General features: G+C 37.7%; 1 protein-coding gene across 1 annotated transcript in view; it reads left to right on the forward strand.

Moving 5' to 3' along the window:
- LOC114661064 (uncharacterized protein C16orf52 homolog B) overlaps positions 1-17,345 on the forward strand; it is an 84,109-nt gene extending 66,764 nt beyond the window's left edge. Inside the window, exons 2-3 of the mRNA XM_028814179.2 lie at positions 292-504; positions 14,114-17,345. Of these exons, the coding sequence (XP_028670012.1) occupies positions 292-504; positions 14,114-14,298 (398 nt within the window). The 3' untranslated portion in view covers positions 14,299-17,345. The remainder of the gene's footprint in view (positions 1-291; positions 505-14,113) is intronic.
- The last annotated feature ends 783 nt before the right edge of the window (positions 17,346-18,128 follow it).

Genomic DNA, 18,128 nt, shown 5'->3' on the forward strand with positions numbered 1-18,128 from the left:
TTGAGGAAAAAAAAAAACTATATAGTTGTCTAAAATTAGAATTATACTTTTAGGCCATATTGCCCAGACCTAGGCTTGCTATTGTGTGCCGTGTTAAAGATCTACTTCTCCCTGTGGTTTATAATAATTAGAATGAAAGCTAAACATTTATTTTGGTGAACTCCTGGCAGTCATGAATACATACATGTTCTTTTCCCGATTTTGTTTCTTATCTTACATATCCATTTCTTTTGTGTACCTGTACAGATGCTAGTTATTTTTTATTTATTTATTTTTTTCTTTTCCCTGCAGGTGCTCTTACGGTTGGCCTAGTACGACAGTGTCAGACCATCCATGGACGTGACCGGACATGCATCCCACCACGGCTCCCACCCGAATGGGTCACAACTCTCTTTTTCATCATTATGGGCATCATATCATTGACTGTCACATGTGGTTTGCTTGTTGCATCTCACTGGCGAAGGGAAGCCACAAAATATGCACGGTGGATAGCATTTACTGGGAGTAAGTTTAGTTCACTTCCTATTGTGTGTGATTATGTCAATGTTTTGGGGTTTTTTTGCACTTAGGGTACCACTGCTTTCTCACAGTGCTGTTATTTAATTCTTTGACATATTAATACTGTCATTCTGCCATACCAGGAATTTCTAAAACTATTTTCTTTTTTCAGAAGTCTTTCTCACTATGAATGTTACTGCTCTTTATATCTTTAGTTAAGTCATAAGTTTTCTTTCTTTTTATTAATTCTGTTCAGTATTTGAGTGGTAGTTTATGGTGGTGGTTATATTTATTCAACTTTTATTAAAAAATCTAAATTTTGCCCTAGGGGCTAATAGCAGTAATTGGAACAAATCAAATCTCCAGCCATTGCGGATCTACAGGATCTAAGTTGGACCACCCCTGGAGCTAGACTTTGCTCGTCCTGATCCTCATCAGGACAAGGAAAGGAGGAGTGAAGAGTGTGTGTTGGTATGCCCATATTTTTATGTATATTATATGTATGTATCAATTTAATTCACTGATTAGCCACAACATTAAATGCATCTGCCTAATATTGTGTAGCCAAAACAGCTCTGACCCGTTAAGGCATGGACTCCACAAGACCTCTGAAAGTGTCCTGTGGTATCTAGCACCAAGACATCAGCAGCAGATCCTTTAAGTTCGTCCTGTAAGTTGCAAGGTGGGGTGTCCATGGATCAGATATTTTTTCCCACAGCACATCCCACAGATGCTTAATTGGATTGAGATCTAAAAAATTTGGAAGCAAAGTCAACACCTTGACCTGTTGTCATGTTCCTCAAATCATTCCCGTATGGCAGGGTGAGAGAGGCCACTGCCATCTGGGAGTATCATTGCTATAAAGGGGTGCATGTGACCTGCAGCAATGTAGGTAGGTGTTTCTTGTCAAAGTTACATCCACAGGAATGCCAGGACCCAAGGTTTCCCAGCAGAGTATTGTCCATAGCATTCCACTGCCTCCGCTGGTTTGCCTTCTTCCCCATAGCGCATTATCCTGCCATCAGTTCCCCGGGTAAATGAGACACACCCACCCAACCATCCAAATAATCTGAAAAAGAAAGGTGATTCAATGTCCACCTTTGTCACTTGCACAATGGTCCAGATCTGATACTCAAGTGCCTATTGTAAGTGCTTTCAGAGGTGGACAGAAGTCAATATGGGTAACCTCTGACTAATTTGCATTTATGCAGCCCCACGTTCAGCAAACTGTGATGTACTGTATGTACTGTTGTGACATTTCTCTAATGGCCAGCATGAGGTTTTCCACCAATTTGTTCAATAGTAGCTCTTCTCTGGGGTTGGACCAGACAGGCTAGCCTTCACTTCACAAGTGCATCAGTAGGCCTTGGGGGTCCATGGCCCCAGTCATCTAGCCATCGCATTTTGGCTCTTGTTAAAGTCATTCACATCCTTGCACTTGCTTCATAAACAACACCTTCAAGTACTGCCTGTTCACTTGCTGCCTAATATATCCCACTCCTTGACAGGTGCAATTTATAACAAGATAGTCACTTATTCACTTCATCGGTCAGTAGTTTTAATGTGACATCTGATCAGTAGTTATGCCTAAAAGCTTAGTCATTGTTTGTTTTCACTGGCAGCCTTTTTTTTTTTTAATAAGTCAATTTGAGACTTTAAACTTAATATTTTGGGTGGACAGATTGACATTTTGCTTCCTAGTTCATTCTTGAGCCTAGAATCTGCTGTCCTCACTAAAAACACCAAGCTGGCCTCCTTCCAAATAGGGTAGTTTGCTCTTTTTGTTAGCCTCTTCTGTACACTTCTTGTCTTTAAAAGAGACCCTGCTTCAGATGTGTACTGGGTTAACCGTTTGATTTCCTTAGAAATTCAATAACGCAGGAGGGCTTTCACAACTGAAAATGCTGCATCTCCGGAACAGAAAGAGTCAGTTGAAGTGATCTGGGCATGAAGCGAAGATACCGCATGTTCCCATATTTGTCTTCATGGGCTTATGCCAGTTTGCAAGAAGTGTGTATGTGTGCTGAAGAAGGAATACAAAAAGGGAGCAGCAACAGATGGCAGACTTCAGCTCCCCCTGCTGGTGGTTCTCACATTCTTAACATGTTTGTGAATTGTTTGAACTGCTTTATATGGTGATTACAAGATGGATACACACAGTAGTCCATAATTTTCAGATGCAGTGCAGGAAGGAGAGTACTGTAACATTTTCCAGAATGCATTACACCATATATCCATGTGACAGATTTTAAAAGCATTTGCTTTGACGATAAGATGCAATGGATAGAACAAGCCCTAACAGCAGTGGTAGTTATTTAAAAAATAGCTTTTGCTTTTTAATTTTTGGTGTGGGGAGTATAATTTTCTCATTTCTTACTAGCAGTTCCTTGCAGATGAGTACCATTACCAATTTTTTATGTAATAATATGTAAAAAAGAAACTGTTAACAGGCTGTAAGCATAGTTTATATATTTGTATGTACTGTGTGTTCAGTATTGCATTTATATAAAGTCTTCTTTTTGGAGGTTTTATTAAATACTGTCATATCAAAAAATTGTCTCAAACAGCTGGAGGAAAGGGGTATCTGGGCACAAGGCCAAGGGAGATGAAAAGATCTTTGTAGCGTAATTACAAGAGCTAACTGTCTGCAGCAGCCATGTTCTAGTGGCTGAACAGGTTCCTTGTCCATGTTCCAGGTGCTGCGGAAGCCACTGTGCAGCAGCACAGTCCACAGGAGCGTATGGTCTGTCAGCAAGGCCAGACATAAATATTAGTTAGTGTCTGTTCAGTATGTGGTCAGCTGGAGAGGCTGCCCAATTTTTCAAGCAGACTTGAGAAACAGAATGTGCTTTCCAGTGGGAAAACTTTTTTTTTTTAAATCATAATTTTATGTATTTGCTGGCCTATGGGTATGAGTAATTTCCAGTCATATTTATTCTAACTAAACTGAAGCAAAATATTTCTACAATCTACATCACATGCAGTGCAGGACCCCAGACAGAAATGTTTTTATTAAATGAGACACCACATTTGAACCTTTTCACCTTTGTTCTCTGTGACCCTAACCAAAAAAAATGTTTTTAAATAGTTATTTAAATGGCAAAGAGAAGTCTGCCTTTTTAAATGGACTACATGTTGTAAGGCTGTTGACTGCTAACTGCATACAACTGCAGATTCTTTTGTGTTTCTTCACACAAAGAATAATATTTACATAGCGGTAGACCTACACTGCACTTGAAATGATTAAGTCCAATCTAAGTATGAATGTCGCATGTTCTTTAACTCTCTAACTTTAATACTGTTCTCAAACCTGCTTAATCCAGTTCAGAGTCCCTGAAAGCCAGTGTCTAGTAGTATCCGATAGACTCCAGGCACTATTCCAAAATGGGTTCCATTCGCATAGGGCCAATTTAGAATCACCAGTAAACCTAACTTGTGCATCTTGAATATGTTAGATGAAATTTCATACAGACAAAGGGATAAGGTGTAAACTCCACAAAAACGACTATGTATTGGAGGTGGCATAGTTGTGCAGTAGTTAGCACTGCTGCCTCACATAGCCAGTGGCCTGGGTTTTGAATCCACTGTTTTCAATACGAACAATTTTATGATAAAGATCCTGAAACATAAAACACAAGATTTTACTCCCTAGTCCTGCGAAAATGCTACAAAATGATTTCCATGATGTTAAGGTCTAGCTGCCTACTGTTTAGTAGATAGTCACAGACTTTGTAGTACAGTTCACTTCATCCATCTTGTGGGCCCTCTTTTCCATTAGAAGATTATAGGGAACTTAAAAATTATAGTAGCACTTAGGGCCAGGTTGGGTAACAATACAGGCCTACATTCCTAGATGTCTTGCCAGACACTTTCAGAGCACATTTCACTCACAATTATCCTGTGATCCTAAAGCTAATGTCGTATCACACGATTTCTAGTCATGGAGAATATCGAGACTTCCCAACTGCAGTCACTGAATTTGGTGTCTCACCATGTCAACTTAAAAACTGAAAATCGCTGGGCATGTTATGTTTACAGACAAAATGTCAACCTTCTAACACAATCGTGCTTACATGTTTCTGAAACAGCCAGTAATGCGCTGCCTGATGGAGCCAGCACTGAACGAAGAGTGAACAGGATCAGTTGCAGTTAAGCACATTTTTTTTTCTTTCTTTTTAATTTCTGTTGCGATTTTTATAAAATGAGACATCAAACAGAAAAGTCAGCATTACTTATTCCTTGGCACTGCACTATATGAATTGTACTTCCGGATGAACATTCATTTGTCATCTCTCATGCACACTAAAGACAAAATGTCGTTAATACTGTCTTATTTTTTGGATATTAGAAGTAAGGAGTTATACAACATTGTCACAGTCTTTAAATGTTCACACATTTTTTTAAAGTCTTAATTGTGTGTTGTTCATAAGTGTAAACTTAACGATTAATGTGCTGGTGTTACCTTTCATTATTGTTTCCTGAGCCTGTGAAGAAAATTTCCTTCACTCCTTCAATTAACTCGTATTGTTCATCAATGGTATATACCTGCAATTTTTCTGTGTGCCTTCTTTACTTTATCTACAGTTGTATGCAAAGTTTGAATCCCATCGTCAAATTTATTTAGCCCGATCCCTAAAACTGATGCCACCCTATGACTAGAAGTCTCATCATGTACGTCACACGTGCAGAGTGTTGTTGCTGATCTTCTTCTGGAACCATGTTAGTTTACATGACAGAAAATCACTGGTTGTATCAAATTTAGTGACTCCATGATGATTTTCCATCACAGTCATGCTTGACCCTTTTTGTGGCAGCCAGTAATGTGTAGCCAGCCAGAGCTGGTGCTATCCAGAGAGTATGATGACTTCAGTGGTAATCTTGGCTCTTTTTTTTCTTATTTTCATTCTGTCATGGTACATAAAACAGGAAACATCAAATAGATGAGCTTCTCTTCTGTTGGTTATGTCATCTCTACATTATATTATTCTTCCAGATGAGCATTTATTGCTTGTTATCTCTTCTGCATACAGAGCCCACCCTGCAACTAAAGACAAAATCAAACCTGTCTGATTTTTGTCTGGGTGAGTCGTGGAATAGTTGGAGTGAGTTACGGGCGCCTCACATTAGCAATACAGGAGTATGCCGCTGACTATCTCTGACTTGCTAAGGTTATGTAAATGAAGGCTACAACTGATAATCACTGGAAAAGTCATCTAATGTGATGTGGCATTCAGTGACAAGAAGTTATTACAACCTCTGTACAGTATGATATGTCCCCAAGTATACAATTACTGTTTCATTTGTGACATTTAACGGATTAAAAATACAAAACAGTGATTACAGCTTTATGTAAAGTTTGGGCACCCATCCATTTGTTATTAGTTTTAAGGCCTCAAAACTTGATTGTTCTTGGCAGACCATAAATTAATCATGATGAAAACAACTCATGAGTTGATTAAATATTATGACCCTTATAACCTCTCCGGGTATTACACCTAGTCGGCAACCATGGACTTCTCCCAAAGCACATGGGTGACTGAAAACTTGAAAGTAAAGGTAATTGACTGTTACAAGTCAGGCAAAACCAGGAGAAGATGGCTAAATGCTTCCAGCCTGAAAGTTCTTTTGCCAGAAATATTAAGGGGAGAACTATTGAAGTCAATACCAGATCTAAAAGACCCAGAAAAAAAAACTGATAAAAAAAAACATAACAACAAGAAGCTTTATTTCTATAGCACATTTTCATACAAATAATGCAGTTCAAAGTGCTTTACATGATGAAGAAAGAGAAAAAAAACTAAATAAATAAGAATTAAAATAAAGGAACACTAATTAACATAGAATAAAAGTAAGGTACGATGGCCAGGGAGGACAGAAAAAACAAAACTCCAGACGGCTGGAGAAAAAAATAAAATCTGCAGGGGTTCCAGGCCATGAGACCACCTAGCTCCCCTTTAGGCATTCTACCTAACATAAATGATCAGTCCTCATTGTATTCAGGGTTCTCATGAAAGAACTTGATGATGATGGTCATGTGGACTTCTGGCCTTTAATCCATCAATGTAGGGACATCACGGTGCTTTGAAAAGACTTTCAGAAAACTTACATGACACCAGTGTAGTGCTTTATAGTTCCACTGTATAGTGTTAGTTGTACAGAAATAATCGGCATGGAAGAGGTGTGAGAAGGAAACCATTGATGTCTCCTCACAAACGAAAACATTAGAAGTACACAAACGGTATGACTTCAAGTTTTTTTGTTGTGGCTTCAAAAAACAAAATTGTTGTATTTTACCACAATTGCAAAAGTTACATTTGGAGAAGACAAAAGATCAAGCAGTTGATAAGAGGTTGTTTTTATCAGTTGAGCATGGGTTGGGGGGGATTGGGTTTATGATTTGGCTGTTGTGTAACAGTTAGTGACACAGAAAATATTGTGTGAATGGAATGATTCCTAGAAGCTAATACCAAAGGGTGAAAATATTAAATAATGTAATTTTATAACCAAAAAATACTATGCCAGTAGTATCAACCAGTTAAGTTCTTATGGGAAGGAAAGATTGTTTTCAGAATGGCCTTCATAATCCCAAGGCTTAAATGTTATTAAAATCATACTGTGTGTGCAAGAACAATATGTCTGAGCTGCAAAACAAGAATAGAAGGACATGTAGCTGGCTAGAAAAAACATTTGGAGGCCTGTGCTTTTTGCCAAGAGATGACAGAAGGTACTGATGTGGTACTTCTGCTCATACTGCATTCACTTCTTTTTTTAAATAATGTAATGGGGAAAAAAATTTAATTGTAAATGTGTAACCTGTGGCGCAACACAGTTGGTTTAACTTTCACTCAAGCAGTACAATTGGTATTTCCTCATGTTTGTATACGTATACAAATAGTATATGTGTGTTTGTGTTTGTGTGTGTGTATGTGTATGTATGTATATGTGTATTTATTATATCATATTATATATGTAATATATATGCACATTAGCTGGGTAAGCTAATATATATAATATATATTATATATGAGGGAGAGGAGAACCAAAGAAAAGTTGGTCCAACTGGACCATCCAATTTACTACAAGTGTCCAAAATAAAACAGAGCAAAATTGAATGTGCAGTGGCACAGCAGAAATGAGCAGTAACTGTCTGCCCTCATAGCCACTGTGGCTTCTCAGATCCGCTCTCTCTAATGTGTCTGGGTTTCTCAGATGGAGACACCATCTTCCCGGAGCACTCGAAAATGAAATATATATTACACATATATATATGTATATATACACACACACACACACACAAATACATTGTCCCAACTGGCAAAGGCAGGGTTTAGCTGACAATCCGTGTGGCTTAAATGTCCTCACTGGTTGGCTTCAGAGGAGAAGAGAGACAGTACTGCTAGCATTGTCCTACCTTGTCTGAGCCTGCCAGGTGATCCTCATTGGCCCATGGATGATGATGATGTATAGATATATACATACGTGTATGTGTGTGTGTGTGTGTGTGTGTATGTATATATATGTGTATATATATATATATATATATATATATATATATATATATATATATATATATATATATATATATATATATATATATATAATATGCTTGTCACTGATGTGTAGTGGGAATGTATATGCACTTAGGGTGTCTTGCGTGGCCCCGGGGAGTTTGTGTATCTGTTGAATATAGCTATCAATGTATAATAAAAAAAAATCTGTTGTGTAGGCACATTATCTACTTGAAATGTCCATTAAAAATGTACTTATTTGGATATTCACATGTGTGAGGAGTAATACCTGAATATTTTATAAAGAAAACAGTAAAACCAACTGAGGATTTTTTTTTTCCAATTGTATAAAATATTTAGTTACAGAGGTTTTAAAAGCCTTTGACAGCTAAATACGTTTCTCACTTTTCTTACGGTTTAAATTTCAGTTTCACCTCTTTGTATTCCCCTTTTTCACATGAACTCAACATACTACAAGCTTTCCTTTGTAATATTGTGGGTTATGTCGTCATTGTGAAGGTTTTGTAGCATAAACTTTGCATCTGTGAAACTGGAGCATCCTTTGCATGATTTACGTGCCCCCAAAACATTTTGCCAGCATCCTGTGGCACAGTTGATTTACAGAGTGCTGTGTTCATAACTCACAGGATGGAGAATTTGTAAAGATGCACTTTAATGTTGGGGATGTGATTATTAAATTGTGTATCATGAAAACGCTTGAGGGAAAATGAGTTTTAAGAAATAGAGTAATTTGGCATGTGCTAAATTATTAAATATTTTTCCATGTCAATATCAGGATAAAAGCTGAATGAAGCAAAATGTGTGAAGCATTTGTGTACAGTTAAGGCAAAGATAACTGTTTTGTTTAAAGCCGTAAATTCATTTTATTTCCTCTCTGCAGGTGTCTTTAGAGCTGTGACATTACAGGCACACATGTTGGTTGATAGCAGTCTCTTCCTTAGCAATTAAGCCTCTTTTTAGGATAGAAGTGTGTCTGACCTAGATACAGCTCTGATTAGGTTCTGAAGAGGCGGGCTAAGGGAATTCTTTTTGGTGTGTGTACAAGTTGGTGGTTTTATTTAACCTAAATTTTCAATTATCGCATATATATTTATTTTTATATATAATAATAAAATTTCCAGTGGCATTGTTAATGGGTGCTGCATTGTACTGTTGCCACAAGGCTTTAAGTAAATAAATAAAAAGATTGGGGTTTAATTTAACAGTGTAGAAGAACCTATTGTGAACCCCAATGTTTTGCGTGGAATTCCACCTTGTTGTCAACCCTTTTAGTTCAAGCTCCCTGATGCCAGCTGACTATCTTAGGGCTAAGACTTTTTAAGAAATTGGTATGTGTCAAGAAAATATAAATAGCATATAAGCTGTGCTCCATTCTGCAGTATGAGAATTATCCAATATTGCATAGCACATAATATGGGAGCAATATGTTACATTATCATACGTATAATAGCTTAGCTCTGTCTGTCTTTGGAAACTGCTAGCAGGCACTTTTGGCTTTATGTAACACCACGTAAGATGGGTGCCCTTCAGGGCTTTCTTCATTACTGTCCAACCATCATCATGCCTGAAGGCTTTGCCTAATGCTTAATAAGAGATCCATTCAGTCTTGTTACAATAACAAGGTAAACTGCATCTCAACAGCTAAACGAAGCATGGTACATTTTTAAAATTATATACGAATGTGCATAATAACTAAAAGGAGTTCAGCCTAACCCGATTGGAAAATATTAAAAAATAAATAAAAATAAAAAGCTCAGAATAGAATCTGCAAGGGAATGGACAAACAGGAAAAGGCCAACTAAACTATACCCTGCACTCATAATACCGTTTCTTTTTTTAAAGCTCAACATTTTAAAAGGAGAAAAATTATTATGCAAGAAATAAAACAGTACACCTTCTTAGTTATCAGAACTAAATTAAAAAACACGTACAAACTAAGGGAGCAAACCAGATCTTTGAGCAGATCAAAAGGAATTAAGGGAGACAAAGAACATCTCGGTAAGCTGAATGGTATTAATTTATGTGTGTCACTTGTAGGCCTTTAAAGTTGCTACTGAAAGCCTAATTATAACATCACAGAAAAATAAATGAAGTATGCATATTCATTAAAGCCAATTGGGGAAATTGTCAAGGAAAAAAATAAATTTGTATACCTCCCTCCACAGTAGTAAATTATCTAGCACATCTGTAATTTAAAAAAAAAAATCCTTAGGGTTTTTCATGTCGCTAATCACATGGTTATCAAATTTAAATCTTTAGCCAGTAAGTATTAGATATTCTGCGGTGGGTTGGCACCCTGCCGGGGATTGGTTCCTGCCTTGTGCCCTGTGTTGGCTGGGATTGGCTCCAGCAGACCCCCGTGACCCTGTAGTTAGGAATATAGCAGGTTGGAAATGGTATTAGATATTACTGCTATGCCCAAGAATTAATTGGTCTATTATAGAAGTACATTTGCACAGGTGGAAATATCGCCTGCCATGACGTCCTTTGTTGTTTAGCCACTCAACTTTAGACCATCTTTTCCTTGCGTCTTCTCTATTGCTGGACAAGAACAATTTGTGGGTGAGGGTAGACCATTATCTACAATTTAGTGATGACAGGGCAATGAGCCATATGCAAAGGCTCAAATATGGCATACAAATGGGGGCCAAAATAAAATACAGTTCATGTGCATACATTTTTACCCTCGAATGGAACACCTCAAAGTGCAAACTGATGTACTGCACTTCATGTAATTCATCGCGTAGGCCGACACATCAACTGTTCAGTTCTGATGGGTTGTTTATCTTTCTGTCATGAAAGAAATTAGTAAATTGAGATTCCATTCACTTTCTACTCCGTTCACCTTGTCATTTTTATCTTTGGCATTCTCTCCACTTCGTTTTTTTTTTTTTTTATATTTACAGATATAAAATCACAAGTCTGATTTTTGTATAAAGTTTAGAAAATCTGCACCTAAGAAATCTAATTCATAAATACTGATGAAAGAGGTCTTTCATAGACTAAAACTAGAAATGAAGAAAACAGTATCCATCTATGCCAGAAGAGTATTGTGTAACATCCATATGCCTCTCAGATTCTCATGGTTTATGGTGGTGATTGATTTTTATGTTGTTTAGAAAATCCCAGGAATGCACCAGGCCTTGACGCAGCTCGCGCTAAATAAATAATATTTTTGTCTTTCATTTTTTTTATTTAACTAAAGCAAAAATAATTAAACAAATAATGCACACAAAGAAACCACCCAAAAAACATTATGGTGATAACTAACTAAACACATACAAATAGGCCCACAAGACAACACCCACTAATCGATGAGTACACACTGTTTAAAGCACACGCTAAAGATGATGATGTTTTCCAAAACAGACTAAAACCCACATATTAGTAAATGCATGACACAGAACATGAATCCCGGGGGTGTTGACTAATCCCAGACATATGGATTATTGTAATCCAAATGTGTTACAGCAGCAATGAATCGAAGAGAAACGCACAAGATGGTGATCACTTCCTTACATCTCCCTTTTAATTCTAGCACCTCATCGCCATTCTCCTAGTAGCCCTACCGGGAGTGACGCAGTGAATCCGGGGGTGCTAGGAATTACAGTCCTTTTCAAGCAGACCTGCTACAGTTGCTTATTTACTAGAAGGTGGAAAAGAACTAAAACTTGAAGATCTGAATATCTACAATATAATGCGCGTTTTTCAATCTGCACTGACTGTGACACTCTTGTCATTAATGGTTTTCTATATAATGAGCTCATTTCCTGTATTTAATACTAAGATTTTTTTATTTTTGTTTTAGAAATGTAGTACTTCAGGCAAAATACATTTCTCCCTGTAACGCCAAGCTACTTAAACTGTCTCACACCATTACAAGTGTGTAGGGTTTTCCTTTTAGGAAATGTTGGTGCCCAGGTGCCTGAAAGTCTCTTCTTGATGCATAACTGAGTGTTCTTTTGCTTTGCTTCAAGTCCACCATAACTTATTTTTTATGTTTAATTTCAGATAATGCTGACTATAACATGTATCCTGTTTTGTTACCATGATGTTTATAACTTGACTATAATTTGAGATAAGCCCCTCAAGAGTATTATCATTCACAAATATGATCATTCCTACATTGTGTGGAAGTAAAGTGTAACCACTGATGTGCAATGAATAAAGGAGTGTTGATAAAATACTCCCCTGAGTGCCATCCATACTTGGATCAGGAACCTGGAAATAGTGTACTTCCACTTCACTACCAGCTCCTTAGCAAAAGGAAATCCAGTAGCTAATAACACAAGCCCTGATTAATGAACCCTTGTGCATCTGTTGGTCAGAAAGCTTAAGACAGGTAAACATGTTAAAGACAGAGAAGAGGCAAATTTTATTTCTCACATTACAAATTAGACATACGGTATAATATATAGCGAAATGCTTAGTAAATCTGAACTGTTAAAGACTTTGATTTTTCCTACTTGTCTGATGAGTCTGTTTCTGCTAAGGCACTAAGCACATTCTTAGGACCACTATCCTAATGCTGTGCAGGGCCTCCTTTTTGCTGTCTTTGTGGATTCCAGAAGATGTTGGAAACATTCCTCTGTGATTCTGGTCCATGTTGACTTGATTGCATCATGCAATATCAGCACATTTGCCAGCTGCACATTCCTTCAACCACTTCCCCAAAGGTGTTCTGTTGGATTCAGATCTGGTGACTGGGAAGGCCACTGAAGAACACGGAATTTATTATATTCATGAAACCAGTCTGAGATGACATTTCCTTTGTGACATGATGCAGTATCATGTTGGAAGTAGTCATTAGAAGATGCACAATACTCAGGTTATGGCATTCAAGCGATAATTGATTGATAATAACAGGCCCCAAGTGTCCCAAAAAATTTCCCACAATACCACCACCACCAGCCTGGAGTGGTGACATAAGGCAGGTTGGGTGTGTGGGTTCATGGATGTTGGTGCCAAATTCTTACCCTACCATCTGTGTACAATTGCAGAAATTGAGTTCATTGGCCAGGCTACATTTTTTTCCCCATTTTCAATAGTCTAGTTTTGGTGATCCTGTACCCATTGCGGCCTCAGGTTTCTGTTCCTGCCAGACAGGAGTACAACTTGAAGTGGTCTTCTGATGTTGAAGCTCATCTGCCTCCAAAGTTCAACATGTTGTGCGTTCTGAGATGCCTTTCTGTTCACTACAGTTTTGCAGAGTGGTTACCTGCATTACCTTAGCCTTTAGCCTTTCGCCTTTCTGTCATCTCGGGCCAAGTCTGGCCATTCTCCTCTGACCCCTCTCATCAACAAGGCATTTCTGTCCACAGAATCAATGTTCAATGGATTTTTTTTTTCTCTCAACGTTCTGAGTAAACTACAGAGACTGTTCCTTGTAAATCCTAGGAGATCAACAGTTAAAGAAATATGACAACCTGCCTGTCTGGCAACCAACAATCACGCTACAATTGAAATACCTAAGACCACATTCTGTTGTTTGATCTGAACATTAACTGAAGCTCCTGACTTGTATCTTCAGAACTTTATGTATTATGCTGTTGCTCCATGATTGACAGATTAGATAATTGCGTGGATAAGTAGGTTGTTCCTAATAGTCTGATCAGTGAGTGTATATTAGACAAGTAGCTGGCTGTGGCAGATGTTGTCCATTTAATTTGGCAGAAAACTGACCTACAAATCAGTTACCAGTCTGTTAAGATTACCTCTTTGTGGTAACTTGTGTAATACAGCATAAAAATATTTTAAGACCTAACACTGCCCCATGTAAAATGACAGTCATTCATCATAATGTGTTTTATCTGAAGAAGTGAAGCATTTCCCTGATAAGGTATTGTCATTTAGAATTGTTTGATTGATTTAGGTAACACTCTTGACTCACAAATGTAAAATGAATTTGCTGGGTTCTACCTATCTTGTGCCCAAGGTTTCAGGTTCTAGAATCATGTAATAATCCTTTCCTGTACCCCCAAAGAGTGTAAACTATGTGTATGGTAGTAAACATTAAATATATGTATATGTGTCATACATTAGATATCTATCATATTTATCTAATTTTCTTTTTTTCTTTTTTTCAGTGGTCCTTTTCTGCATGGCCGCCCTTATATTCCCAATAGGATTTTACATCAATGAAGTGGGAGGACAGCCATATAAATTACCGAACAATACAGTGGTGGGGTCTTCATATGTACTCTTTGTCTTATCAATTTTCTTTACAATAGTCGGACTGCTGTTTGCAGGGAAGGTCTGCTTGCCTGGCTGATGACTCAGATACCCTTATTATTTTTTTGTACAAAGCTGTTGGAACAAATGGATTTTTTTCTCTTTAACAATATGAGGTACTTGAAGAAAACAAAGGGATTGACAATAAGCTATACCTGCACTAGAGGTTTTTTTTTTTCCCCCGTTTTTGTTTTTTTGTGGGTTTTTTTTTTTTTTTTGGTCCTATTTGTTCTCACTATGCACTTTGGAAGGAGAAACGAAGAGCATTTTCCGCAGGCTCAATGCGGTTACTTCAGGGGCAAGGCGTGAAGCATCCTTATAGAAACAGGTCTGAAAAGATGCTTTCCTGAAGGCAGAAGGAAGACCAATCAAATATCACCCTTTACTGTACCTATTGCTGTTTATGTTATAGATTTTATATATATATATATATATATATATATATATATATATATAATGTATGTATTATCTGTGGACTTGCAACTGTCAGAAGTATTTAAAGAGTGATAGGCCAGAGGATTGCTGGACAAGTCCAAAAGTCCAAGTGAGGCTGGCCTCACTATTCAGAAGATTATCATTCTGTTTGCCTTTCTTTATCTAAAGGAGCCACCCTATGGTTACTCAGTCTTTTTCGTTGATAGGTCTGTAGTCAAGATTACTTTCTTTTTATACTTCCTTGGACAAAAAGAGGTGACTTTTTTATTGTCAGATGTTATATATTGTATATACATTCAGTGCTAGGCGTACTTTTTGCTTTGCTATAAAAAAAAAAAAAAATAACAAAAGAAAAACAAACCACTGTGTTGTGTACACAAAAAAAGCCTCTTGTAGAAAGCCATTTCTCTGAAGACATCAGAGTTGGAAAGATCTTCAGTTACCTCATTCTTTATAAAGGCGCTTGTCCTCAAAATTCGTTTCTCCCACCCCCAAAATTCAAACCAATGCTACCATAAGAGGCTCTTTTTTCTTTTTTGAGTATAAATACTGTAAGCAAGCCAGTTTATCACAATATGATGATTTGTTATAGAAAGATGAAGGTAAAGGTCAATTTAACATTTATTTCAGAAAGGTATTAATGTGCAGGCTTCTTACAGACACTTTCTGCTGCAGACAGAGGAGTTTTATGATTCGGTGTAAACCAGCTTTGAACAAATTGAGTATTGTGCTGAGCAGGCCAGCAGGCATCAACACTCTTTCGTAACAGGTTTACAGACTTTTTTTTTTTTTTTTTTATAAGCATTAAATTGAAAGTGGGTAACAAAGGTATTACAAAATACATTTTATAGATCGTTTTATTTTTGGAAGCAGCCAAACAGAGTAGTATTTTATGACAATCTGTGTTTAGCTCAATTGTCATTAAACGGTTTTATCTTATTGTTTAAAGACCCAAACATTCAATCAGAGGCTGAGCTGTGGAATATAAATCAGAATATCTGCATTCTGAGAATGCTTATAGCAAGGGGACAATTTCAACTAGTTACTCAGATTTGTCCAGAGCAGAGCAAGCTGGAGCTTGTGATGGAGACCTGCTTAATGTTGTACCTCGGTGGATTAAGTGTGTTATTTTTATGGTCAGGAGACCATGAATAGAACAACAAGATATATATGTGTAGGAACAGGGATGATAAGTTAAATTTCCTGTGCTCCAGCTCATCTTTTAACACAACAAACCAGTATTACCTGTACATTTTACTTTGTGTTCCCCCCAACGCTTTACTGTTTTTTTTTGTTATGTTCAGTATTGTATGCATTTCACTTTGGTTTAAAGAAAGGAGCATTGCAAGTGAGATTGCAGCATGTCCGTTTTATCCCGTTTTTAATTAATTGACATACAGTACAAAGCCAATGAATTCTGTGTATTCCATGGTTGCAACTTTGGTGTTCACTCAAGAGTTTACCATGAGTAACGGGGGACAATTTTCCTTTTGTTTTAAAGACCGTAATAACAGCCAAGTAATTATGATAGTAACAAGCACTGTACACGTAAATTTAAAAGACAGAAAGGAAAGTGTTTCCTACACATTGTCAGGCTACAAGGTCTTATTCTGTAATCGCTTAGATTCGAAAGGCAAATTATTTGAAAGGGGAATGGAGCACACATTACAAACTTGAAGGGATCTACAGGAGTGCTCCCACCGACATGATGCCGTGGAATATCACAGCAGTTTGTGCAGTGGTCACCTTTGTAGTCACTGTGAACTTGTAGGTGGGTGCCTGTGTTTAAGTAGCAATATCTAGTACTTGATGAAAAGCTCATTCCTGCAGCACTAGTAATTCCAAAAGCCAATGCCCCATGCCAAGTAGTGTGCCAATAGGATGGCGGTATTCACTGGCTGATCGTAACATAAGTAACCTTCAGACGAATCTCTTCTCCTTGCCAAGAGTCTGTAGTTATTTAAAAGGCAACATGTCATTCTAGAAAGCCAAGTGTGTGAGAACCAATGGCCTACCCTCCTAACCGGGGGGGTGACGGGTTAATCAGGTTAAGAATGAGCAACAACCGCTGAATCTGAAGATGATACCCCACCCAGGCTGTCTACTCCACTATCATCATCATCATCCTTTGATATGAGCTGTAGAACGGCAGGATTTCTGGAAGCCCGATTTGTATCCTTTTACTTTTTTCAGACAGCATGTTTTGGCTGCAGCCGGTTTCTTCAGTTTATTTCCAGTCCATGTTGAATTTTTGTAGTTGGCTCCTCATTCTTCAAGGGAATGTCATATGGTTTGGTTCCTGGGATGACTTGCTGACATTTTTGTGATGCTTGCTGTTGCCTACCCACCATTGACAAGTATTTTGGAAATAGGTGTGCTTATGGCATAAGCTTGTTTCTGTTTTAAAAGTTCATACACAGTGGACGGTTTCTAAGGCACAGATCTCCAAAATGCTGAGCTTGGGACACAGTTTTACATGTTTATGTAATTGTAGATTTGACCTGTGTTCCTAATGTGATAACCTTATAACCCTTCTATTTTATTTAAAAAAAAAAAAAAAGGTGTATACTAAATTTGGGTGGCAGAACTGTTATTGTCATTCAGGTATTTTCCTCACCTTCAAAATCTCTTCCACGTAATGGTGGAAGCTCTGGGGGGGGGGGGGGGGGGGGGGGGGGACAAATAGTTAGCATCGGCCTTAACTCTGGTGACACAAGTCTGCGTTAAACTCTTCTATTAAATGCTTTGCGTGTGCCAATTGCAAGGATTATTAACCAGTAGGATTTTTTTTTGTGTTTAAGGACGCCCTGATGTGTGCTGGCTTTCACAAGCCAGCTTTATTTATTTATTTATTTATTCGTTCTTTACACACCTGGCGTTTTTTCAGCTTTTCCAAAGTTCCAAATGGATCCAAAGGCGCTGTTGGATCTGAAATAACCAAATGCTATTAATTAGCCTCCTGCAGTCTATATATAGTGGGGTAAAAATTCTGTTGTGATTTTGTTTTATTTTTTTTTCCCTTCGCATCCTTTCCTGTATTAACTGACATAAGGTGGCTAAATGTTGACTTGTATATTGGAAGAACTTTCTGTATGATCTGCAACGGTGGAGCATTGGGGGAGACCCTTATTATCTATAGGGGACACACAGCCCTATAATGGGAACGTATTTGCCAAATTGGTGTACCATCGTCTGCTCTCCTTTTAGTTGTCATAGTCATCATTTCTACCTTGTGTGTGTGTAAGAAAATACAATGCCTACACCTGACACTTCCTCAGCCTAGAAAGTGATGTGGCGTTATATGTGTTCATGCTGAAAACCCTCAAAAAAAAAAGAAGGTATTGCAGTCTTGGAGTGTGAAGAGGCTTGTGTTGTCCACCATGTCATGTAGCAAGTGCATTCATTATAGCCAATCAATGCCCATATTCCCCCAAT

The sequence above is a fragment of the Erpetoichthys calabaricus genome, chromosome 11 (genome assembly GCF_900747795.2).
Source record: "Erpetoichthys calabaricus chromosome 11, fErpCal1.3, whole genome shotgun sequence".
Taxonomy (NCBI): domain Eukaryota; kingdom Metazoa; phylum Chordata; class Cladistia; order Polypteriformes; family Polypteridae; genus Erpetoichthys; species Erpetoichthys calabaricus.